This window comes from Papio anubis, chromosome 1, assembly GCF_008728515.1.
Source record: "Papio anubis isolate 15944 chromosome 1, Panubis1.0, whole genome shotgun sequence".
Classification (NCBI taxonomy): Eukaryota; Metazoa; Chordata; class Mammalia; order Primates; family Cercopithecidae; genus Papio; species Papio anubis.
This window is the reverse complement of record NC_044976.1, coordinates 44,012,369-44,035,990: the sequence shown is the minus strand read 5'-3', so window position 1 is coordinate 44,035,990 and position 23,622 is coordinate 44,012,369. Positions and strand designations below refer to the sequence as shown.

The 23,622-nt window shown below is 46.6% G+C and overlaps 1 protein-coding gene across 1 annotated transcript; it reads left to right on the top strand.

The window, feature by feature from the left end:
* The first annotated feature begins 12,027 nt into the window (after window positions 1-12,027).
* PRDX1 (peroxiredoxin 1) lies at window positions 12,028-22,365 on the top strand. The gene is made up of 6 exons (XM_003891791.2): window positions 12,028-12,212; window positions 14,966-15,082; window positions 17,538-17,691; window positions 18,656-18,778; window positions 19,015-19,145; window positions 21,994-22,365. The coding sequence occupies exons 2-6, from the start codon at window positions 14,977-14,979 to the stop codon at window positions 22,077-22,079; spliced, it is 600 nt and encodes a 199-aa protein (XP_003891840.1). The 5' UTR covers window positions 12,028-12,212; window positions 14,966-14,976; the 3' UTR covers window positions 22,080-22,365.
* The last annotated feature ends 1,257 nt before the right edge of the window (window positions 22,366-23,622 follow it).

Here is a 23,622-nt window from a genome sequence, read left to right as displayed (position 1 = left end):
GCTCTGTCTTTTTTTTTTTTTGGTAGTCTGGCTCTGTCGCCCAGGCTGGAGTGCGGTGGCGGATCTCAGCTCACTGCAGCCTCCGCTTCCCGGGTTCGCCCATTCTCCTGCCTCAGCCTCCCGGAGTAGCTGGGACTACAGGCACCAGCCACCTCACCCGGCTAGTTTTTTTTTGTATTTCTTAGTAGAGATGGGGTTTCACAGTGTGTTAGCCAGGATGGTCTCGATCCTCCTGACCTCGTGATCCACCCGTCGGCCTCCCCAAAGAGATGCTGGGATTAGAGGCTTGAGCCACGGCGCCCGGCCTTTTTTTTGAGATGGAGTCTCGCTCTGCTGCCCCGGCTGGAGTGCAGTGGCTGGATCTCAGCTCACTGCAAGCTCCGCCTCCCAGATTCACGCCATTCTCCTGCCTCAGCCTCCCGAGTAGCTGGGACTACAGGCGCCCACCACCTCACCTGGCTAGTTTTTTGTATTTTTCAGTAGAGACGGGGTTTCACCGTGTTAGCCAGGATGGTCTCGATCTCCTGACCTTATGATCCGCCCGTCTCGGCCTCCCAAAGTGCTGGGATTACAGGCTTGAGCCACCGTGCCCGGCTGAGACTCTGACTTTTTAAAAAAAAAAAAAAAAAAAAAAAGAAGCCTGAGTTCCTGATAGCAGGATAGCAGTGTGGAATGATCATACCAGTTTTTAACTTTTTTTTTTTTTTTTCTAATAAAAAAAACTGTATAGTCACAGCACTTTGGGAGACCAAGGGAGGAGGATTGCTTGAGCCCAGGAATTGAAGACAAGTCTGGGCAACATAATGAGGCTCTGTCTAAACAACAAAAAAAATTTTTTTAGGTCGGGCATGGTGGCCAGCACTTTGAGAGACCGAGGCGGGTGGATCACCTGAGGTCAGGAGTTCGAGACCAGCCTGGCCAACATGGTGAAACCCCGTCTCTACTAAAAATACAAAAAATTAGCCTGGTGTGGTGGCGAGCTCCTGTAATCCCAATTTCTCAGGAGGCTGAGACAGGAGAATCTCTTCAACTTAGGAGGTGACGGTTGCAGTGAGCAGAGATTGTGACACTACACTCCAGCCTGGGCAACAAGAGCGAAACTCCATCTCAAAAACAAAAAAAATTTTTTTTTTTAATTAGCCAGGCATGGTGGCACCCATCTGTAGTCCCAGCTACTCAGGAGGCTGAGGTAAGAGGATTGCTTGAGCCCGAGAATTCCAGGCTGCAGTGAGCTATGATTGTGCCACTGTACTCCAGCCTGGGCAACAGAGCAAGACCCTGTCTCTAAAAAAACTAAAAGATAATGTGTAAAGACACATTTGGTAGTGTGTTAACTATATTAAAAAGACAGTATATAGTTTAAAAACAAATCCTACTTTTTTTTTTTTGAGATGAAGTCTCGCTGTGTCGCCTAGGCCGGAGTGCAATGGCACGATCTCAGCTCACTGCAATCTCTGCCTCCTGGATTCAAGAGATTCTCATGTCTCAGCCTCCCGAGTAGCTGGGATTGCAGGCACACACCACCACACCCAGCTAATTTTTGTATTTTTGTAGAGATGGGGTTTCGCCACGTTGGCCAGGCTGGTCTTGAACTCCTGACCTCAGGTGATCCGCCCACTTTGGCCTCCCAAAGTGTTGGGATTACAGGCATGAGCCACCGTGCCCGGCATCAATTTTTTCTTTTTTCTTTTTTTTTTTTGAGACGGAGTCTCGCTCTGTCACCCAGGCTGGAGTGCAGTGGCCGGATCTCTGCTCACTGCAAGCTCCGCCTCCCGGGTTTACGCCATTCTCCTGGCTCAGCCTCCCGAGTAGCTGGGACTACAGGCGCTCGCCACCTCGCCCGGCTAGTTTTTTGTACTTTTTAGTAGAGACGGGGTTTCACCGTGTTAGCCAGGATGGTCTCGATCTCCTGACCTTGTGATCCGCCCGTCTCGGCCTCCCAAAGTGCTAGGATTACAGGCTTGAGCCACCGCGCCCGGCCAATTTTTTCTTTAAAGGAAGTAATTTGTATACAGAAGGGTTAAATGCTTTTTAGATAGAGAAAAAAAAATGTGATAGAACCAACTTATTAATCATCTTCATCTTCCTCCTCCTCCTCATCTTCCTCATCTTTCTCCCCTTCCTTCTTTCTCTTGCTTTTTAAAGCCTTGATGACTCCCTTTTTTACTATGTCAGGCTTTCCTTTAGCTCAATATGCAACAATATCCATTTCATATTTTTCCTTTAGCTTGCCATCTGCAGCAGTCTTTTTGTTTTGTTTTGTTTTTTGTTTTTTTCTGTCGTTGTTTTTTGAGACAGAGTCTCACTCTATTGCCCAGGCTGGAGTGCAATGGCATGATCTCGGCTCACTGCAAACTCCACCTCCTGAGTTCAAGAGATTCTCCTGCCTCAACCTCCCAAGTAGCTGGGATTACAGGCGTGCACCTCCATGCCCAGCTGATTTTTGTATTTTTAGTAGAGATGGGGTTTCACCATTTTTGCCAGGATGGTCTCGAACTCCTGACCTCGTGATCTGCTCTCCTCGGCTTCCCACAGTGCTGGGATTACAGGCATGAGCCACTGCGCCCGACTGTAGCAGTGTTATTCCACATCTCTCCCAATTTCTTTGCAACATCACCAATGAGTAGGCCTGGGTGTTCTTTCATTTTTGGGGAATACTCAGAACAGAAAGACAAAAAGGCTACAGGAGGCCTTTTGGATGCGCTGGGATCTTTGAATTTCTTTTTGTCTCCCCTTCACAGGGGACATAGGTTTTCATTTTTTTTTTTTTTTTGAGATGGAGTCTCGCTGTGTCACCCAGGCTGGAGTGCTGTGGCCGGATCTAAGCTCACTGCAAGCTCCGCCTCCCGGGTTCCCGCCATTCTCCTGCCTCAGCCTCCCGAGTAGCCGGGACTACAGGCGCCCGCCACTTCGCCCGGCTAGTTTTTTGTATTTTTTAGTAGAGACGGGGTTTCACCGTGTTAGCCAGGATGGTCTCGATCTCCTGACCTGGTGATCCGCCCGTCTCGGCCTCCCAAAGTGCTGGGATTACAGGCTTGAGCCATCATTTCTTTTTTATAATGGTCCTTGTCCACCTTTGCCATGTCTTCAAATTTTCCTTTCTCTCTTTTTTTTTTTTTTTTGAGACGGAGTCTTGCTGTGTGCCCCAGGCTGGAGTGCAGTGGGGCGATCTCGGCTCACTGCAAGCTCCGCCCCCACGGGTTCACGCCATTCTCCTGCCTCAGCCTCCCGAGTAGCTGGGACTACAGGCGCCCGCCACCTCGCCCGGCTAATTTTCTTGTATTTTTAGTAGAGACGGGGTTTCACCGTGTTAGCCAGAATGGTCTCGATCTCCTGACCTCGTGATCCGCCCGTCTCGGCCTCCCAAAGTGCTGGGATTACAGGCTTGAGCCACCGCGCCCGGCCTCAAATTTTCCTTTCTCTTTAGCAGATAGTTTTCTACCTCTCTGAGCACTCTTAGAAAACGCTGGCTGGGCGTGGTGGCTCATGCCTGTAATCCTAGCAGTTTGGGAGGCTGAGGCGGGTGGATGACCTGAGGTCAGGAGTTCGAGAGCAGCCTGGCCAACATGGCAAAAACCCTGTCTCTACTAAAAAAAAAAAATTAACTGGGTATGGTGGTGCACGCCTGTAATCGCAGTTACTCTGGAGGCTGAGGCAGGAGACTCGCTTGAACCTGGGAGGCAGAGGTTGCAGTGAGTCGAGATCGCGCCACTGCACTCCAGCCTGCCCGATGGGAGTGAGACTCCATCTCAAAGAAAAAAATAAAACTCTGAGAAGCTGACTGAAGCCTCTGGTTGCTTATGTTCCTCCCGACAAATTTTACTCAAAGAATGCATATGATGACATTTTGCCTCTAGGTTTCTAAAGATCTCCTTTGCTTATGTTTAGTTACTTTACCTCAGTGAGGCACAGAGTCACCCTGTGCATGTCAGGCTCTCACTTGCCCTGGTGCTGTCTCCATGGAGCTTAACATGCTGCAACAGCTACCTACTTGCTTTTTTTTTTTTTTTTTTTTTTGAGACAGAGCCTTGCTCTGTAGCCCAGTCTGGAGTGCAGTGGCATGATCTTGGCTCACTGCAACCTCCGCCTCCCGGGTTCAAGCGATTCTCCTGCTTCGGCCTCCAGAGTAACTGGGATTACAGTTGTTCACCACCACACCTGGCTATTTTTTTTGTATTTTTAGTAGAGACAAAGTTTCACCATGCTGACCAGGCTGATTTTGAACTCCTGACCTCAAGTGATCTGCCCGCCTCAGCCTCCCAAAGTGCTAGGATTACAGGCATGAGCCACTGTGCCTGCCTTACTTGCTTTTTATCATTTTGTTTTGCTTTTGTTTTTTTGAGGCAGGGTCTTGCTCTGCCACTCAGGCTGGAGTGCAGTGGTGCATTCATGGCTCACTGTGGCCTAAACCCCCTGGATTCAAGCAGTCCTCTCACCTCAGCCTCCTGGGTAGCTGGGACTACAAGCATGTGTCATCATGTTTGGCTATTTTTTGTTTGTTTGTTTGTTTAATTTTTTGTAGAGATTGGTCCCCCTTTGTCACCCAGGCTGGTCTCCAACTCCTGAGCTCAAATGATCCTCTCATCTCGGCTTCTCAAAATGCTGGGATTACAATCATGAACCACTCCACCTGGCCCTGTCTACTTGTTTTCTTTTCTTTTCTTTTTTTAGACGGAGCTCATCTTGTTGCCCAGGCTGGAATGCAAATGGCGCAATCTTGGCTCACTGCAACTTCCGCCTCCTGGGTTCAAGCAATTCTCCTGCCTTAGCCTCCCAAGTACTTGAGATTACAAGCATGTGCCACCACATCTGGCTAATTTTTTATTTTTCGTGGAGACGGGGTTTCTCCACGTTGGTCAGGCTGGTCTTCAACTCCTGACCTCAGGTGATCAGCCCGCCTCGACCTCCCAAAGTGCTGCGATTACAGGCATGAGCCACCGTGCCTGGCCCTGTCTACTTGTTAAATGGGAAAAACGAATCCCCTATTTGGTTAAGCTTGTTATTTGCAGTTAATCTGTTACTTTCAGTTGTATTCAGTTTCAACAAATAGATATCCTTGATAACAGTGTTTCTGAAATTGGTATTTGTAGGCCTCTGTACATTCCAATATAATTTAAAAAAAAGAATGCTTGTAAATTGAAGAATTCAAGTGTTTTCTGAAAACTGTCAAATGCAGTGTTTTTCTTTTAGTGATAATCTAAAAAAATTTAGCATAAACATATTCTAAATCATCTGTATGAAAAATGAGCCCGCTGGTGGTGACTCAGCCTGTAATCCCAGCACTTTGGGAGGCTGACGTGAGTGAATCCATTGAGAATGGGAGTTCGAAACCCCCGTGGACAACATGGCGTAACCCTGTCTCTACTAAAAATACAAAAATCCGCAAGGCATGGTGGCACATGCGTGTGATCCCAGCTACTTGGGAGGCTGAGGCACAAGAATCGCTTGAACGCAGAAGGCAGAGGTTGCAGTGAGCCGAAACCACGCCACTGCACTCCAGCCTGGGCAGCAGAGCAAGACTCTGTCTCGAAAAAGAAAAAAAAGAAAGAGGAAAAAAAAAAAAGAAAAATGTCTTTTTGTCTTGTGATTTGGGTTCCCATTGTTTTATTTTATTATTATTTTTTGAGACAGGGTCTCACTCTGCTCACTCTGTCACCCAGGTTGGAATGCAGTGGCGCCATCTCGGCTCACTGCAGCCTCGAGCTCTGGGACTCAAGCGATTCTCCCACCTCAGCCTTTGGAATAGTTAGGAGCACAGGCGCACACCACCCCACTGGGCTAATTTTTTATTTTTTGTGGAGATGGAGCTTCGCCATGTTGTCCAGGTCGATCTCAAATTCCTAGGCTCAAGTGATCTGCCCACCTTGGCCTCCCAAAGTGCTGGCTTTACAGGCATGCACCACTATGCCCGGCATCCATTTTTTTATTTTGCGTATGTTGTTACAATTATCTGAGAGCATTAGTTTCATGGTTTATGGGTTTAATTTTAATGGTTTATAAGTTTATAGAAGGCTGCTATTAGGTTAGCAAGTCTTACTGTTAAAATGATTGCTGTCCTGGTACATGGGCTTTATACTTACATTGAATTGCCTTACCTTTTACATTTAGTTGGCTGTGAAGAAGAGACAATGGCTGTTGATGAGTCAGGTATCTGTCTCCCATAGCAAATTAGTGCAGTGATGTAACTACTGCTTTTTTTTTTTGAAATGGAGTCTTGTTCTGTTGCCCAGGCAGGAGTGTAGTGGCGTTATCTCGGCTCACTGCAACCTCCGTCTCCTGGGTTCAAGCAGTTCTCCTGCCTCAGCCTCCCAAGTAGCTGGGAGTACAGGCTCATGCTGCCATACCTGGTTAATTTTTTTTTTTTTTTTTGTATTTTAGCAGTGACGGGGTTTCACTGTGTTGCCCAGGCTGGTCTCGAACTCCTGAGCTCAAACAATCCACCCGTCTTGGCTTCCCAAAGTGCTAAGATTACAGGCGTGATCACCACACTTGGCCTTTTTTTTTTTTTTTGAGATGGAGTCTTGCTCTTGTCGCCCAGGCTGGAGTGAAGTGATGTGATCTCAGCTGACTGCAACCTCCGCCTCCCAGGTTCAAGCACTTCTCCTGCCTCAGCCTCCCGAGTAGTTGGGACTACAGATGCCTGCCACCATGCCCAGCTGATTTTTGTATTTTTAGTGGACACGGGGTTTCACCATGCTAGCCAGGCTAATATCAAACTCCTGACCTCAGATGTCGTCCTGCCTTGGCCTCCCAAAGTATTGGGATTACAGGCGTGAGCCACCGCTCTCGGCCCGTTTATCGTTATTTTAAACCTCAAACCTGCTTTTCTTCCAGTGTTTCTTATGTCACAGGTTAATGACATCACTCATGTCACCAAGGAACTAGATTTAATGTACTCTTTCCTTTCATCCTAAATCCAATTAATCTAAAGCTTGAAGAAATATACCTTGTATTTCCTTCTTTCCATACTGCTGCTAATGTCACATTATAGTTCTGAGACTTCTCTTGTCTGGACCATTGCTGTGGCCTCCCAATTGCTCTCTTTGCCTAATCTCCTAGTCACTAAATTTATTCATCACACAGCTTCCAGAGTCAACTTCCTAAAACATAGTTCAAATAATTTAATTCTACATCTCAAAAGTCTTCAATACATTGTAACATTTATTAAGTACTTCTATGCCAGTTACTGTGCTAGACTTGTTACTACAAATATAAATAAAACAAGAGGAATCATCCCCATACTAATGGTGAGCAAATGAAGAGAACACAATGGAATATATCTAAAAACAACTAGAGGTATACACCAGACCCTGCAAAAAAGCCTCCTGCCCATGGTTCTGAAATCTTTACTGTTCTTTGGAGAGACTACAAATCACTTAGATTTGTTCAACAGATTTCTTCTTTTTTCAGTACTCTGTCCAGTTATTTCACTTTTATATTCTTTTTTTTTTTTTTGAGACAGAGTCTTGCTCTGTCACCCAGGCTGGAGTGCAGTGGCCAGATCTCAGCTCACTGTAAGCTCCGCCTCCCGGGTTCACGCCATTCTCCTGCCTCAGCCTCCCGAGTAGCTGGGACTACAGGCGCCCGCCACCTCACCCGGCTAGTTTTTTTGTATTTTTTAGTAGAGACGGGGTTTCACCGTGTTAGCCAGGATGGTCTCGATCTCCTGACCTCGTGATCCGCCCGTCTCGGCCTCCCAAAGTGCTGGGATTACAGGCTTGAGCCACCGCGCCCGGCCCACTTTTATATTCTTAAGGGGATAGATTGTTAACATTTCTCTAGACCAGGATAACTCTTTTTTTTTTTTTCTGTTTTTTTTTTTTTGTTTGTTTATTTGTTTGTTTAGAGACTGGTTCTTGTAGCACTGCCTAAGCTGGGCTCAAACTTCAGGGCTCAAGTGATCCTCTCACTTCAGCCTACCAAGTAGCTGGGACTACAGGCACGTGCTTTTCTGGTTCTTTTTTTTTCCTTTTTTTTTTTTTTTGAGACGGAGTCTTGCTCTGTCATCTAGGTTGGAGTGCCATGGCGGGATCTCAACTCGCTGCAACTTCTGTCTCCCGGGTTTAAGTGATTCTCCTGCCTCAGCCTCCTGAGTAGCTGGGATTTCAGGTGCCCGCCACCACGCCCAGCTAATTTTTGTATTTTTAGTAGAGATGGGTTTTCACCATGTTGATCAGGCTGGTCTCAAACTCCTGACCTCGTGATCTGCCTGCCTAGGCCTGCCAAAGTGCTGGGATTACAGGCATGAGCCACCACGCCCGGCTTTCATTCTTAAATTAGATAAATAAACTCAAGTGCCCAGCCCAATGCCTGGCATATGGTGAATACAATAGGTGGCAATTTTCTTTAGGCTGAAGTATGACTGTGTGTACTGTGTATTGGTTTAGCCTGCCCATAGCCAATAACCATCCATTATTAAGCTCTGAACTTTTATGCTGCCCTTGCTCCTGCGAGAAAGAAAGGGGATTCTCTCTGAGCCTACACTGGCTCGGGTGGCTGCCTGATAAAAAAGAATAAAAGTTACATAAAATTTAAAAAAATGAATAATGCCAAATAACTATTCAGCCTCAGGCAAAGAAGGAAAAAGCAAATAAATCACTTCTATGCAAAGTAGTATGATAAATAACAAAAATTGAGATGCTCAATGAGCATGACACAGCACTTCTTCATTCATTATCCTATTGTAAGAGCCAAGGCAGTTGGTGGGGGAGCTGGGGACAGAAAGAGAAACATAATACTATTGACTGAATGCTCACTGACTGAGCTCCTATTTTATATCAGATGCTTTGTTGTGACTTGGGGGACACAGAGACAGATGTCACCCACATCCTACTCTCCAGAAAGTCAGTCTAGCAGGCAGAGGCAGAAATATAAAACTAAAATTGCTGAAAATATATTTTTGGCTATACAAGCTATTGTTTGGACACAAAGGAGGGGAATTTTAAGTCCTGGGAATGAGTGAAGGTTAAGAAACAGCTGGAGAAGGAGTAATGCTTCAGCTGACTCTTAAAAGACATGTTTTCTCTAGGGAAAGAGTTTTCCAGGTTTGAACAAAAGTCTGAGGGTGGCCAGGCGCAGTGGCTCATGCCTGTAATCCCAGCACTTTGGGAGGCTGAGGCAGGTAGATCAACTGAGGTCAGGAGTTTGAAACCAGCCTGGCCGACATAGTGAAACCCCATCTCTACTAAAAATACAAAAAATTAGCCGGGCGTGGTTGTGGGTGCCTGTAATCCCAGCTAGTTGGGAGGCAGAGGCAGGAGAATTGCTTGAACGCTGGAGGTGAAGGTTGCGGTGAGCCGAAGTCGTGCCATTGCACTCCAGCCTGGGCAAGAAAAGCAAAACTCTGTTTTACAAAAAAAAAAGAGTCTGAAGTCTTGAAACAGCTACACTGTGTTCTGGGTGTTATAAGGGTGAAGGATAGAAGAATTATAGTAATAGCAGCTAATATTTCTAATTTATAATAAGAACTAAACACTGGCTGGGCGCAGTGGCTCACGCCTGTAATCCCAGCACTTTGGGAGGCTGAGGCGGGTGGATCACCTGAGGTCAGGAGTTTGAGACTAGCTTGGCCAACATGGTGAACCCTCGTCTCTACTAAAAATATAAGCATTAGCCAGGCGTGGTGGCAGGCACCTGTAATCCCAGCTACTTGGGAGGCTGAGGCAGGAAAATTGCTTGAACCTGGGAGGCGGAGACTGCGGTGAACCAAGATCACGCCACTTCACTCCAGCCTGGGTGACAGAGTAAGACTCTGTCTCAAAAAAAAAAAAAAAAAAAGAACCAAGTACTGTACTGAACTACATAGATAATCACAATAAAGTATTAATAGTATTCCCATTTTACAGTTGAGAAAAGTAAGGTTTAATGGGTTGAAGACTTGCCCAAGTTCACACCTAAAATTACAGCGAGAAGTTTTTTTTTTTTTTTTGAGACGGAGTTTCACTCTTGTTGTCCAGGCTGGAGTGCAATGGCGCTATCTCAGCTCACTGCAACCTCTGCCTCCCCAGTTCAAGCAATTCTCCTGCCTAAGCTTCCAGAGTAGCTGGGATTACAGGCATGTGCCACCACACTCGGCTAATTTTGTATTTTTAGTAGAAACGGGGTTGCTCCACATTGGTCAGGCTGGTCTCGAACTCCTGACCTCAGGTAATCCACCTGCTTCAGCCTCCCAAAGTGCTGGGATTACAGGCATGAGCCACTGCGCCCAGCCCTGACAGTGAGAAGTTTTAACTCAGTAAATTGACTACAGAGCCTCAGCTTTTATTTATTTATTTTTATTTTCTTTTAAAATTTTATTTTATTATTTCTTTCTTTAGCCCCAGCTTTTAAACCACAAATAAGAGTGACATGATCAGATTTCAGAAAAATTTCCTTCGGCTGCAGTGGAAAGGGTGGATAAGAGATAGTGTTAATTGAAATGAGTGACTAAACAGACTAAACCATGTCACAGACACTTCTGTGGCTGCTTCTTCCCGAGAGGTTCTCAGGAGGTTTTTAGCATTTATACATTTTCTTTGAAAAGTGGGGGTGGGAAAGTGAGGCGAAGACTTTAGCTAATGCTCAGTAAATCTACATTTTGTTTTTTGAGACGGAGTCTTGCTCTGTTGCCAGGCTGGAGTGCAGTGGTGATCTCGGCTCACTGCAACCTCTGCCTCCAGGTTCAAGCGATTCCCCTGCCTCAGCCTCCCGAGTAGCTGGGACTACAGGCGCGCCACCGCGCCCGGCCAATTTTCTTGTATTTTAGTAGAGACGGGGTTTTACCATGTTGACCAGGATGGTATCAAACTCCTGACCTTATGATCCGCCCCCTCCTCGGAGGCCTAAATCTACATTTTTACACAAGATAAGGTGAATGTTTGAGGAAAATGGGAATAGCGGAAGAAAACAATTGTGTGATGGACTCAGGGTAATCTAGTAGTAAGGTACTACTAGAAAGGTAGAAAGTAGTCTAGTAGAAAGGTAATATAGTAGTCAACATTTATGGAATTTGTGGAATAGAGGCCAGGTGAGGTGGCTCGCGCCTATATTCGTAGCACTTTGGGAGGACAAGGTGGGTGAATCACCTGAGGTCAGGCGTTGGAGGCCAGCCTAGCCAACAGGATGAAACCCCGTCTCTACTAAAAATATAAAAAATTAGCTGGGCATGGTGGTGCGTGCCTGTAGTCCCAGATACTCCGGAGGCTAGGCGGGAGAATCGCTTGAGCCCGGGAGGTGGAGGTTGCAGTAAGCCTACACCGTGCCACTGCACTACAGCCTGGGCGATAGGGTGAGTGAGACTCCGTCTCAAAAAAAATGTAGAATACAACAAACTTTCGTTTTAGGAACTAGACTTTAGATTGCAGATCTAGTTACAATTGACACGTCCTTGTTTTATGGGAGGCTACATACTTTAAAGGTTTCCAGGGTAGCAAATACTTGTGATTTTGTGTATGTGTGTTTGTGGGGGGTAGTCATCAGGAAGTGTCTGAGGCCTTTTGCCTTACTGTGTAGGTCTGGCTAATGTGTAATATTTTGACTCAAGATTGTAAAGTCAAGTTATTCATCCGGGGAAAGGATGGTCGTGTAGCTGAATCAGCGTCCTAAACTGAACTTTCCCTTTGGCATAAGTTTAGGAGTCCTGATATTTTATTTTGCTTTACAACAGAAAGCAGCAACCCTGTAATCAAAGAGAACAATGAAGGAAGCTATCTAACCCATGAGGGTTACTGAGGATCTGCGCTGGGGTTAAGGCTGCTTAACTTAAGAAATATTCGGACAGACAGTTCTCATGGCTTGGTGTGGTTAGACGTGGTCATCCGTGGGCAGCAGCTAGGACGCTTACTCCGGTTTGGGCATTAAGGGCACAGTGCGTAGTGGTCCTGGAAGTAAAGGGAATCCTGGTTTTCCGCAGAGACCTTGGATTAACCTAAGCGTTTGGGTTTGGGAGCGGCCACAAGAGCGCCTCACTCCAGCCTCAGCCATCCACAGCAGGGAGAGGTATTAGTATTTCCGCGCCCGCCCCCACGAGGAAAAGCGCCGAGTCATTCCGGTGGGGCGCGCCGGGCGGGGCTCGGGCCACATCCCCCTCCTCTTTCTCCTCTTCCAGAACCCCCGGTCCGCTCCGACTCTCGCGAGAGCCCTACTGGCTATAAAGGCAGCGCCCCGGGCGGAATTTGCGCGTTTTGTTCTTGCCTGGCGCTGGTGGTTTGTTTCCGTGACTTGTGTTAGGACTGGTGAGTGTGGGCAGCGCGGCCTCTGCGGAGTGAGGCGCGGCGCGCCTTTCTTGCCTGTTGCCTCTTCCTTCTCCTGTCCGGGGCTCTCCCGCCCTTGGGTGGGGGTACTGTGATGCGTGAGGCGGCCGGGGGAGACCCGGAGCCCGAGACTGCCTGAGCGCTACGCGCACCCCTCTCATGGGCCCCCCACGTAGGTGCGGGGACGTGGTTGAACCCCAAGGCTAGCGTGGACTCGAGTCGAATCGTTCCCCGGCAACTTGAGCACGTGGCGCGGCGTCTGGGCGGGGTGGTGGTGGGGTCTCCAAGACTAGCCTCCTGTCGGGCGGGGTGGGTTCGGGAAGCTTCTGGAATGGACCTGTATCCGGACTCGTGGCTGTAGAAGACAGCCTGTATATTTGTCCATCTTGTGATAGGGTAAATGCTGTTCCGGGTCCTGAGCCTTGACTAGCTGCGGAGCTTCGGGTACCCTTTCCCCGTCTTTATTTTCCTGTACGTGGAATGGAGTTAGTGATGAGCCCAAATGTCCCCGCTGAAGCACTTTCTGCTGGTACTTTACACAGTGCTGGGGAGGGACAGGGGTACCTGAAGTGGGGTTCAGGGGTGTGGCCCTCGGCACTGGGCAGATCCCCTGAAGGGGCCCGGCGCCGGCCTGAAGCAGCCTTTACCCCGAATTGGTTGAGTTTGGTACTTGGGAGCCACCTGGGAAAGTAGGATGGGACGAGAAGGCCATTTGGGGACACCAAGTTGCAGCATGCATTAGTTTTTGGTTTTTGTTTTTTGTCGTTAAAGGTGTTAAGGACTTTTTAAAAAACAGTTTTTAAAGAACTTTAGGACTTGGAAAAACTTCTAGACTGCGGCTCAGTGGGTTAAAACTCTGTTTTTTTTTTTGAGACAGCCTCGCTCTGTCGGCCAGGCTGGAGTAGCAGTGGTGCGGTCTCGGCTTACTGCGACAACCTCTGTCTGCCGAACTCAAGCAATTCTCCTCCCTCAGTCTCGCGAGTAGCTGGAATTACAAGCGTGTGCCACCAAGCCCCGGCATAATTTTTTTTTTTTTTTGTAGTTATAGTAGAGACGGGGTTTCACCATGTTGGCCTGTCGCGAACTTTTTTTTTTTTTTGAGACGGAGTCTTGCTCTGTCTCCTAGGCTGGAGTGCAGTGGCGGGATCTCGGCTCACTGCATCCTCCACCTCCCGGTTTCAAGTGATTCTCCTGCCTCAGCCTCCGGAGTAGCTGGGACTACAGGCGCATGCCACCACACCCGGCTAACTTTTTGTATTTTTGTTAGAGACGGGGTTTAACTATGTTGGCCGGGCTATTCTCGAACTCCTGACTTGAGGTGATCTGCCTGTCTCAGCTACCAAAGTGCTGGCATTACAGGCCAAGATCTCGATGCTTATCTTGGTGTTGATCTGGGTGAATCCTGCGCAACCTTCCTTTTCAGAAGTAAATTGATTCTTGTTCTACTTCTTTTCGCCCTGGGATATTAGCCCAGAAGTCAGGAACCCATTTGTGAAGGGACTTCTAGGGCTTACACAATACCTAAAGATTTGAAATTAAGCAGACGCCATTATCTTGGTCTTCCCGCCCCCCCACCGGCTTTTTTTTTTCTTCACTGTATGGCCCAGAGTGAAAAGTCTCACTCTGTCGCCCAGGCTGGAGTGCAGTGGTGTGATCTCGGCTTACTGCAACCTCTGCCTCCCGGGTTCAAGCGATTCACCTGCTTCAGCAGCCTCCTGAGTAGTTGCGATTACAGGCATGCACCACCACTCCCGGCTAGTTTTTGTATTTTTAGTAGAGACAGGGTTTCACCATGTTGGCCAGACTGGTCTTGATCTCCTGACCTTGTGATCTGCCTGCCTCGGCCTTTGGAAGTGCTGGGATTACAGGTGTGAGCCACCGCGCCCAGTGGTCTTGCCTCTTAAAAGTTGGACTGGCTGGAAGGGTGCGGTGGCTCACACCTGTAATCCCAGCATTTTGGGAGGCTGAGTTGGGCGATCACCTGAGGTGAGGAGTTCGAGACCAGCCTGACCAACATGGAGAAACCCTTTCTCTAATAAAACTACAAAAAAATTAGCCGGGTGTAGTGGCTAGCGCCTGTAATCCCAGATACTCCGGAGGCTGAGGCAGGAGAATCACTTGAACCCTAGAGGTGGAGGTTGCGGTGAGCCGAGACAGTGCCATTGCACTCCAGCCTGGGCCCCAAGAGCGAAACTCCGTCCAAAAAAAATAAAATAGAACAAGTTGTGTTAGTTATAGGTCGTGTGCTGTCTTTGACAAAGCTACCTGGAGAAAAGTCAAATATGCTTTTGACGTTATTAAGGCAGGTGGAGGCACAGTAATGGGAAAGGTCAACATGACTATGAGCCAAACAAAAGTGTTTGTGGCATTGTGCATTGGGATTCTGGTTTGAGAGTCTTCACCTGCCTCCCTCTCTGCTTCTGTCTAATGAATAAGATGCCACTGCACTAATTATGGTTCAGAAAGAGTGAGAGGTTTTCTTAGTATATACAGAAATTGCCTTGTTGTTTTTAAATGAAAACAAAGGCTGAGATTCAGAGACTTGTTTTGTTTCAAAAGTTCTGATTGTGACCCTTGACTGCTGGCCTGAGCTTCTTACTAAAATAACATTTAATGTATTCAGGGACACTGGACAATGCCTTGATTGTTCTACAGCTAAGTCTCTTAAGTAGGTGAAGGCTGCTGGTTATCTAGAAAATTAAGGCTTGTTTCTAATTAATTTCTGTTATTTCTAGCTGATAGGAAGATGTCTTCAGGAAATGCTAAAATCGGGCACCCTGCCCCCAACTTCAAAGCCACAGCCGTTATGCCAGATGGTCAGTTTAAAGATATCAGCCTGTCTGACTACAAAGGTAAGAGAATTTACACTGGGCTCATTGAGATGGAGTTATTTTATATTCTAGGGATGGCTTGTTAGATTTGTGTCAGTGTTATGTTTGACTGTAAAACGTTTTGTCTCCTAGAAAGAAGTATTTAGGTTGTTACCTTCATTTTGAAGTAGTGATTATCAAGTGATTACAGGGTATATATCCTAGGACCAAACCACTTCTGGAGAAACCACATGCTTCATTATGTCTAGACATACTAGCTCAATTATCTTTTTAGTATTCCTCCTCTATTTTCTTTATTTATTTTTATTTTTGAGATAGGGTCTCATTCTGTCACCCACGCTGGAGTGCAGTGGTACAGTCATGGCTCACTGCAGCCTCTACCTCTCTCGACTCAGGCGATCCTCCCACCTCAGCCTCCCAAGTAGCTGGGACTGTAGGGGCATGCCACCATGCCCGGCTAATTTTTGTGTTTTTTGTAGAGATGGGCACCATCTCCAACTCCTGGGCTCAAGCCCTCTACCTGCCCCAGCCTTTCAAAGTGCTGGGATAACAGGTGTGAGCTACTGCATCTGGCCCTCCTCTATTTTATTATTGGAGAAATTCGCATTATCTCTTGTTATAAGAGACATTCTACATTTAAAGTCTCAGAACTCACTCAACTCTTTGGAGCTGTGACACTGCTTGTTCATTTGGGTCACATATATATTACAGTTGTTAATATTAAGCTGAAGGCTAGGCACTTTTCCTTGCCTGTTTTGACCCCAGAGGAGAGTTAATATTACAGATGGAACAACTCTCCTTTCTGTTGTCATAGTTTCATGCAGACACTTGGCAAGTTCTGTTGAGGCTCCTCCTTCCTTTACCTTGTAGTCCCAGAGCAGCTGGATCTCCTGGGACAGTTGAGGATATAGATTCCTTAGAATGCAAACCTGAAACTCAGGTGTCAAGTGTCCTTTTCTCAGTGGTGTAGCATCAGTTTCTGAAGTTAGCTTTTGGTAGAACATTTGACTAGGTTTCCTGACATAATCACAGTTTGTTGATGGGGCTTCTCCTAGCAAACAAGGTAAGTTGCACCGTAGGGAGGTGACCTTGGCCCAGGAGTATAAGCAGGAGGTCTAGGAGGAGCTGCTCTCTGCCCTCCAGGGTTTGACCTGCTGAGGCCCCATGGTGCTTGTTAGGCAAAGCCCTGCAGGGGTTGTTTAGATGAGTTAATTTCCAGTGATACTGCAAAGTGGTAATGTCTAAAAGGGCTGCTTGTTTGACTTTTTTTTTTTTTGAGATGGAATTTTGCTCTTGTTGCATAGGCTGTAGTGCAGTGGCATGGTCTTGGGTCACTGCGACCTCCATTTCCCCAGTTCAAGTGATTCTCCTGGCTCAGCCTCCCGAGTAGCTGGGATTTCAGGCCCCCGCTATCACGCCCAGCTAATTTTTGTATTTTTAGTAGAGACACGTTTCACCATGTTGGTCAGGCTGGTCTTGAACTCCTGACCTCAGGTGATCCACCTGCCTCGGCCTACCAAAATGCTGGGATTACAGACATGAGCCACCATGCCAGGCTGAGCCACCACACCCAGCCTATTTGACTTTGCAAACATTGCTGCTACCTGGAAATGAGTGAATATTTGGAATTGTTCTAGTATTTAAGCCTGGTGGGTGTGGTGAAAAGGCTAGGCCTGCCTGACCAGTTTGACGATCTGTTATTTCAGTGGTTAATCCCAGTGACTTCATTAAAATTGCAGCTAGAAGTTCTGTTACTCACTAGTACTTTTGTCTTTTCTCTGTCTCTCTCTGTGTATATGTATATATGTATTTTTTGTTGTTTTGAGACGGTCTTGCTCTGTTGCCCAGGCTGGCCTCAAACTCCTGGGGTCAAGGGATCCTCCCACCTCAGCCTCCCAAGTAGCTGGGACTACAAGCACGCACCACTGTGCCTGGCTTAAAATTTTTCCTATCCTGTCAGGCACGTTAGGAACACATGTGATCACTTAAACCATGCTTGTTCCATTACTATGGTTCATCACGGGAGAAGTGCAAAGGCTCTGACTTCTTATTGGTGTCGTATCTCTACAGCAGAGGAGTGCTGCAATTCAGCTTCTCTGGGCACTGTTTGTTAAGCGTTGGTATTAGGCCATGCTTATAAGTGCATCCTTGCTTTTGCTATCTTTGGAGAACTTGGTGTTTATGCTAATTTTAGCCACTCAGAAAAGATCAAAATTAGACTGAACAGTGTTTATTCTGTGGTTGGCAGCTAAGAATATGGAGGTAGGAGAATAAAGCATGGGATTGGAAGTTTCTTTCATTCAGGTTTTCCTAATGCACCAGGTTCTAAAAGTAGCTACTAGGAGACATCTATATCGAGCATCTTGGCATTTAGTGGTTATTGTGTCAGCCATCAACTTGCTTCTTTTTATATAGGAAAATATAAAGCAAGGAAGTCTGTGTCAAATGCTAACCATGACTCCTGTTTTTCCCCCAGGAAAATATGTTGTGTTCTTCTTTTATCCTCTTGACTTCACCTTTGTGTGCCCTACGGAGATCATCGCTTTCAGTGATAGGGCAGAAGAATTTAAGAAACTCAACTGCCAAGTGATTGGTGCTTCTGTGGATTCTCACTTCTGTCATCTAGCATGGTAAATCTCTTGGTTCATTTGGCATGTGAACTTTTTTTTTATTTTTTGAGATGGAGTCTCGCTCTGTCGCCCAGGCTAGAGGGAGTGATGTGATCTTGGCTCACTGCAAGCTCCGCCTCCTGGGTTCACACCATTCTCCTGCCTCAGCCTCCAGAGTAGCTGGGACTACGGGTGCCCACCACCAGCCCGGCTAATTTTTTGTATTTTTAGTAGAGATGGGGTTTCACCATGTTAGCCAGGATGGTCTCGATCTCCTGACCTCATGATCTGCCCGCCTTGGCCTCCCAAAGTGTTGGGATTACAGGCGTGAGCCACCGCACCTGGCTGCATGTGAACTTTTAAAACAGCAACTGGGAAGCTTTGGCAATAGACTTTCAAGTATTGGCTTCTTATGGATTTTTTTTTTTTTTTTTTTTGAGACGGAGTCTCGCTCTGTCACCCAGGCTGGAATGCAGTGGCCGGATCTCAGCTCACTGCAAGCTCCGCCTCCCGGGTTTACGCCATTCTCCTGCCTCAGCCTCCCGAGTAGCTGGGACTACAGGCGCCCGCCGCCTCACCCGGCTAGTTTTTTGTATTTTTTTAGTAGAGACGGGGTTTCACCGTTTTAGCCAGGATGGTCTTGATCTCCTGACCTCGTGATCCGCCCGTCTCGGCCTCCCAAAGTGCTGGGATTACAGGCTAGAGCCACCGCGCCTGGCCAAGTATTGGCTTCTCATGGAAGAAGTGCAAAGTCTGATTTTCTCTTACTGCTCATGACCTGGCAGCAGAGAAGCAGCAGCTTCAGTTGCAGTTGAGTGTACCCTAGTAACCTACCTTAACTGTTCTCAGCATTCACTTTATTGCTGGAAAAGGAAAAAAACAGTTTTTTTGGAAAGTTAGATTAGGAATATGGGAAAGGGGGAAAGAGGAATAGGTACAGTTAAGTCAAGAGTTTGAATGTAACTGTGTTTGCCTTTTGCCGTAGGATCAACACACCTAAGAAACAAGGAGGACTGGGACCCATGAACATTCCTTTGGTATCAGACCCGAAGCGCACCATTGCTCAGGATTATGGGGTCTTAAAGGCTGATGAAGGCATTTCGTTCAGGTGTGTCATCAGGACAAGTACCCAGTTGGCTGAAAGCCTTTTATTTGGAGAAATCTAGAGCCTTGATCTGTAGAGACTCCTTCATCATTTCATTCCTTTATGCAGGGGCCTTCTCACTAAGGCCAGGCCAGTATGAATGTGGAGACCAGTCCATTTCCTTAAGACTTCAAGCTTCTGTATTCTAACAAAGCACATCTTTAAACCTGTATTGCTTTTCCTTTCATCTCTTTTCCCAGGGGCCTCTTTATCATTGATGATAAGGGTATTCTTCGGCAGATCACTGTAAATGACCTCCCTGTCGGCCGCTCTGTGGATGAGACTTTGAGACTAGTTCAGGCCTTCCAGTTCACTGACAAACATGGGGAAGGTAAGCCATCTGTCTGATAAAAGGATAACAGAGTGGTGGTAGAATGGGAAAGATAGTAGGAACAGAAGCTACCAAATAAGAGAAGGGGTATTTCTCTTCAAGATATTGAAGCCCCTGGATTACAGTGTGTGAGGGTGAGGGTAATGGAAAAGCTTGGGAAGGAGAATATAAAGACTTTTTATTCGAAGTGTACCTACTCCTCTCTTCTGCCCTGCTCATTTAGAATCAGTCACTCCTAAAGATCTAACTTAATGTAGGATGATCTCACAGATGTATTAGGGCAAAACAAAATGGTTGGGAATCACATCTAGAGATGAAGCATGCCATTTTAAAAATAACTGTTGAGAGAAGAGGTTAATCCATATAGTTCATATTTGTATTTATTTATTTATTTATTTTTTGCAAGACAGCGTCTTGTTCTGTTGCCCAGGCTAGAGTGCAGTGGCGCAGTCTTGGCTCACTGTGACCTCCACCTCCCATGAGCCATCGCGCCCAGCCCAGACTAGCTTTCTAAGGCCCATTTTAGCTCTGATCTTGTGATTTAAAGAAAATGAAGTTACTAGAGTCTGGATTAGTGGTGTGTGTATGGGAAGACCCAAAGGTGCTAGTTTGGCTAGCACCAAGTAATCTTTTTACAGGGATTACTTTTTAATCCCTGTAAGAGTCTGATATATAGGGATCAGTGAGCACTGACAACCAGGAGGTACCCTTTTCAGAAGGATGTGTGGGCAATTAGCCTGGACAGATAACACATGGCTCAGCTGACACCTGCTGAGACTGCCCCCTTGTGGGAGATGAGGTTCAGCATTAAGAAGGAGCCGGCAGTGGCAAAGTAGTCCCTTTAAGTGGACTTTCCTGGGAACCTACATATAGGTTAGTCTCCCGAACACAAGCTTTCATGACTCAGAAACTTGCTTCTTCAGACTCTATTGGTCTCTTCTGCTTCCCATCCCACTGGAACATGTACAGCTTCTTAAATAGGCACCATTTAAGAGCCTATGAATGCCAAACAATATATATATATATATATATATATATATATATTTTTCGAGACAGAATCTTGTTTTGTTGCCCAGACTGGAGTGCAGTGGTGTGATCTCGGCTTACTGCAGCCACCACCTCCTGGGTTCAAGCAATTCTCTAGCATCAGCTTCCTGAGTAGCTGGGACTACAGGGGCCCACCAGTATGCCCCACTAATTTTTGTATGTTTTGTAGAGATGCGATTTTGCCATGTTGGCCAGGCTGGTCTCAGAACTCCTGAGCTCAAGCTCAAGCAGTCCTCCGCCTTGGCCTCCCAAAGCGCTGGGATTATAGGCGTGAACCACTGTGCCCGGCTGCCAAACACTTGTTTTTTTGAGATGGAGTCTCACACTGTTATCCGGGCTAGAGTGCAGTGTTATGATCTCAGCTCACTGCAACCTCTGCCTCAAGCAATTCTCCTGCCTCAGCCTCCCAAGTACCTGGGATTATAGACACTCACCACCACGCCCAGCTAATTTTTTATATTTTTAGTAGAGACGGGGTTTCATTATGTTGGCCAGGCTGGTATTTATTTGCTTTTATGCTGTTCTTTTCAACTTGTTTATCTTTAGGACCTGTATTGTAACCCTTTGATATCACTAAAGCCAATAACTAACAATCAGATGGAGATTTTAGGAAAATAATGGCAGCTGGTCCTTCTGTTTAGCTCTTGTTCCATCTGTACCTTATGCCTAGAGAGCTGTTTGTAGAGTCTTGATATCTGAGGTTACGATATCCTTGGACCAAAGAGGGGCCTCCCTATGTCTCACTTGAGCAATTGAGACTTGCTGCTCCTGCTGGACTTTGATTACATGTCTCGTAGAATATGACAGCACATGGTAGTGGAAAAATCAGGCCAGGTGCGGTGGCTCACGCCTGTAATCCTAGCACTTTGGGAGGCTGAGGCAGGCAGATCACCTGAGGTCAGGAGTTTGAGATCAGCCTGGCCAACATCGTGAAACCCCATCTCTACTAAAAATACAAAAATTAGCTGGGTGTGGTGGCGGGCGCCTGTAATCCCAGCTACTTGGGAGGCTGATGCAGGAGAATCGCTTGAACCTGGGAGACCAAGGTTGCAGAGAGAGGTGGGGATCACGCCACTGCACTCCAGCCTGGGCAACACAGCGAGACTCCATCTCAAAAAAAGAAAAAGAAAAATCAGAGATTAGTCCCCTTGCCTCACTTTCTTCAGGCTAGCCTGAGACACATTCTTAGGCATTGTCAGGAAAAGGTTGAAGGCTGTGCTTTCTGTATACATTCATGAAAAATCTCAAACTTTGCCTTTTGCTTACCGAGGGGTAGATGGCAGTTACTTAATGAAACAAGCAGGGGCTTCTATTAAGTTCTTGATCCTTTATAAGGTTCAGGCTTTCCAGTTTGGTAGAGTTATAAGAATGCTGAGAAGGCAGACTGAGGTTGCTGCCTTCAGAGTTCTGAAGGGCTGTCAGAGGGAAACAGTTTAGTGTTAAGGGTTTACATAGTTCTATGTGTATCATTTATTTAGGTTTTTTTTTTTTTCCCTTAAGGACTGGAGAGTGTTGGCAAATGATTTAAACTTGCCTTTTTTTGTGGAAAATTTAAATTTTAAGTGCTACATGAATAAATTAGGCATAATAGTATCTTAAGGCTGTGGTGATGATTATATAATGTTTGTAAAATAGTTAGGTTACACTAAAAGGCTGAATGATCTTAGACCGATTGCAGGGGTAGGTTTCCTGGTATCTGAGTGTTCAGGCTCTTTAGGGTGCAGAACTGGTTTTGTCCATAGGAGAATGGTGGTGCATACCATTGAGAAGGTTATTAATTAGTGGTACCTTTCTTTTGCAGTGTGCCCTGCTGGCTGGAAACCTGGCAGTGATACCATCAAGCCTGATGTCCAAAAGAGCAAAGAATATTTCTCCAAGCAGAAGTGACCGCTGGGCTGTTTTAGTGCCAGGCTGCAGTGGGCAGCCATGAGAACAAAACCTCTTCTGTATTTTTTTTTTTTCCCCATGAGTAAAACACAAGACTTCAGATTCAGCCGAATTGTGGTCTGTTACAAGGCAGGCCTTTCCTACATGGGGCGGAGAGACCAGCCTTTCTTCCTTTGGTAGGAATGGCCTGAGTTGGTGTTGTGGGCAGGCCACTGGTTTGTATGATGTATCAGTAGAGCAACCCATTAATATTTTGTAGTTTGTATTAAACCTGAACTGAGACCTTGATGAGTCTTTATTTTAGGAGGTATATTACTAGCTTTTGATTTTAAGAGGAATTTACTCTGCTTTCCCTGTTCAGGGGAAAATGAGAGCTGCCTCCAAATCGGGATTATATTGACACAGGTAGACACAGGGAATGGAACTGAATGAACCCAAGGTGTTAACATTTTGTTTCACTACACATGAGGGAGAAGAATAGCCCTGCTATAGTGTTGACTGGAGCATGGCGACTTATGCCACAGGCTGGGTTGCCAGTTAGTCTCGGTGTGACTACTTGGACACCTATTTTTACTTGGACACACTATTCAAAGGGCTGCATGGGAACCAGAAACTTGGCCTCTTCTGATAAATGCCTGGTACCTGCTATGTAAAAGAGAGTTGGAGGTTTCTGTTTCTTTTGAACTGGCAGAAAGAGGAAGACAAAGGGCTGGTGGCCTTGGGTAGGGCTTTCAGTAGTTGTATAGTACTGGGCAATTCTTAGCCTTCCCTGGGTTCTAGCCTTGATTAGAGATAGTCTTTTTTAGTGTCACTATGTTGCCCAGACTGGTTCTGAACTCCTCGCCTCAAGTGGTCCTCCGCCTCAGCCTCCCAAAATGGTGGGATTAGAGGTGAGAGCCACAGTGCCTGGCCAAAGCTCCTTTTGATCCTCATTCATATGTCATTGTCCTTAGAGAGGTTGTCAGCTGGGAAAAGTTATTCTGGGCCCTTGAGGCCAGGGTAGATTGAGAACTGAGGATACTTTTGTGTGTCATGTGATACCATTCCAGCCACTTGTCTTCCTCAGCTACTCCAACCTGCCCAGCCCTCTAGAACCCAGACTATACCCATGAGCAGCAGTACAGAATTCCCAGGGCCTTTGGTAACAGCCAACATACAGTTTACTGTATGTCAGGTACTTTCCAAAGTGCTGTACACGTGTTTATTCAGTTCCTACGTGAGGTAGGTACTTTTTTCTTTCTTTGAGACAGTCTCACACTGTCACCCAGGCTAGAGTGCAGCTGTGCAATCTCGGCTCACTGCAACCTTTGCCTCCCTGGTTCAAATGATTCTCCTTAGGCCTGCGCCACCATGCCCGGCTAACTGTATTTTTAGTAGAGACGGGGTTTCACCATATTGGCCAGGCTGGTCTCAAACTGACCATGATCATAATTCACCTGCCTCAGCCTCCCAAAGTGCTGGGATTACAGGCGTGAGCCACCATGCCCTGTAATGACATTGGGGGCACTGCTTAGAAATGGGAACAGATTAAGAGTCTTGGCTG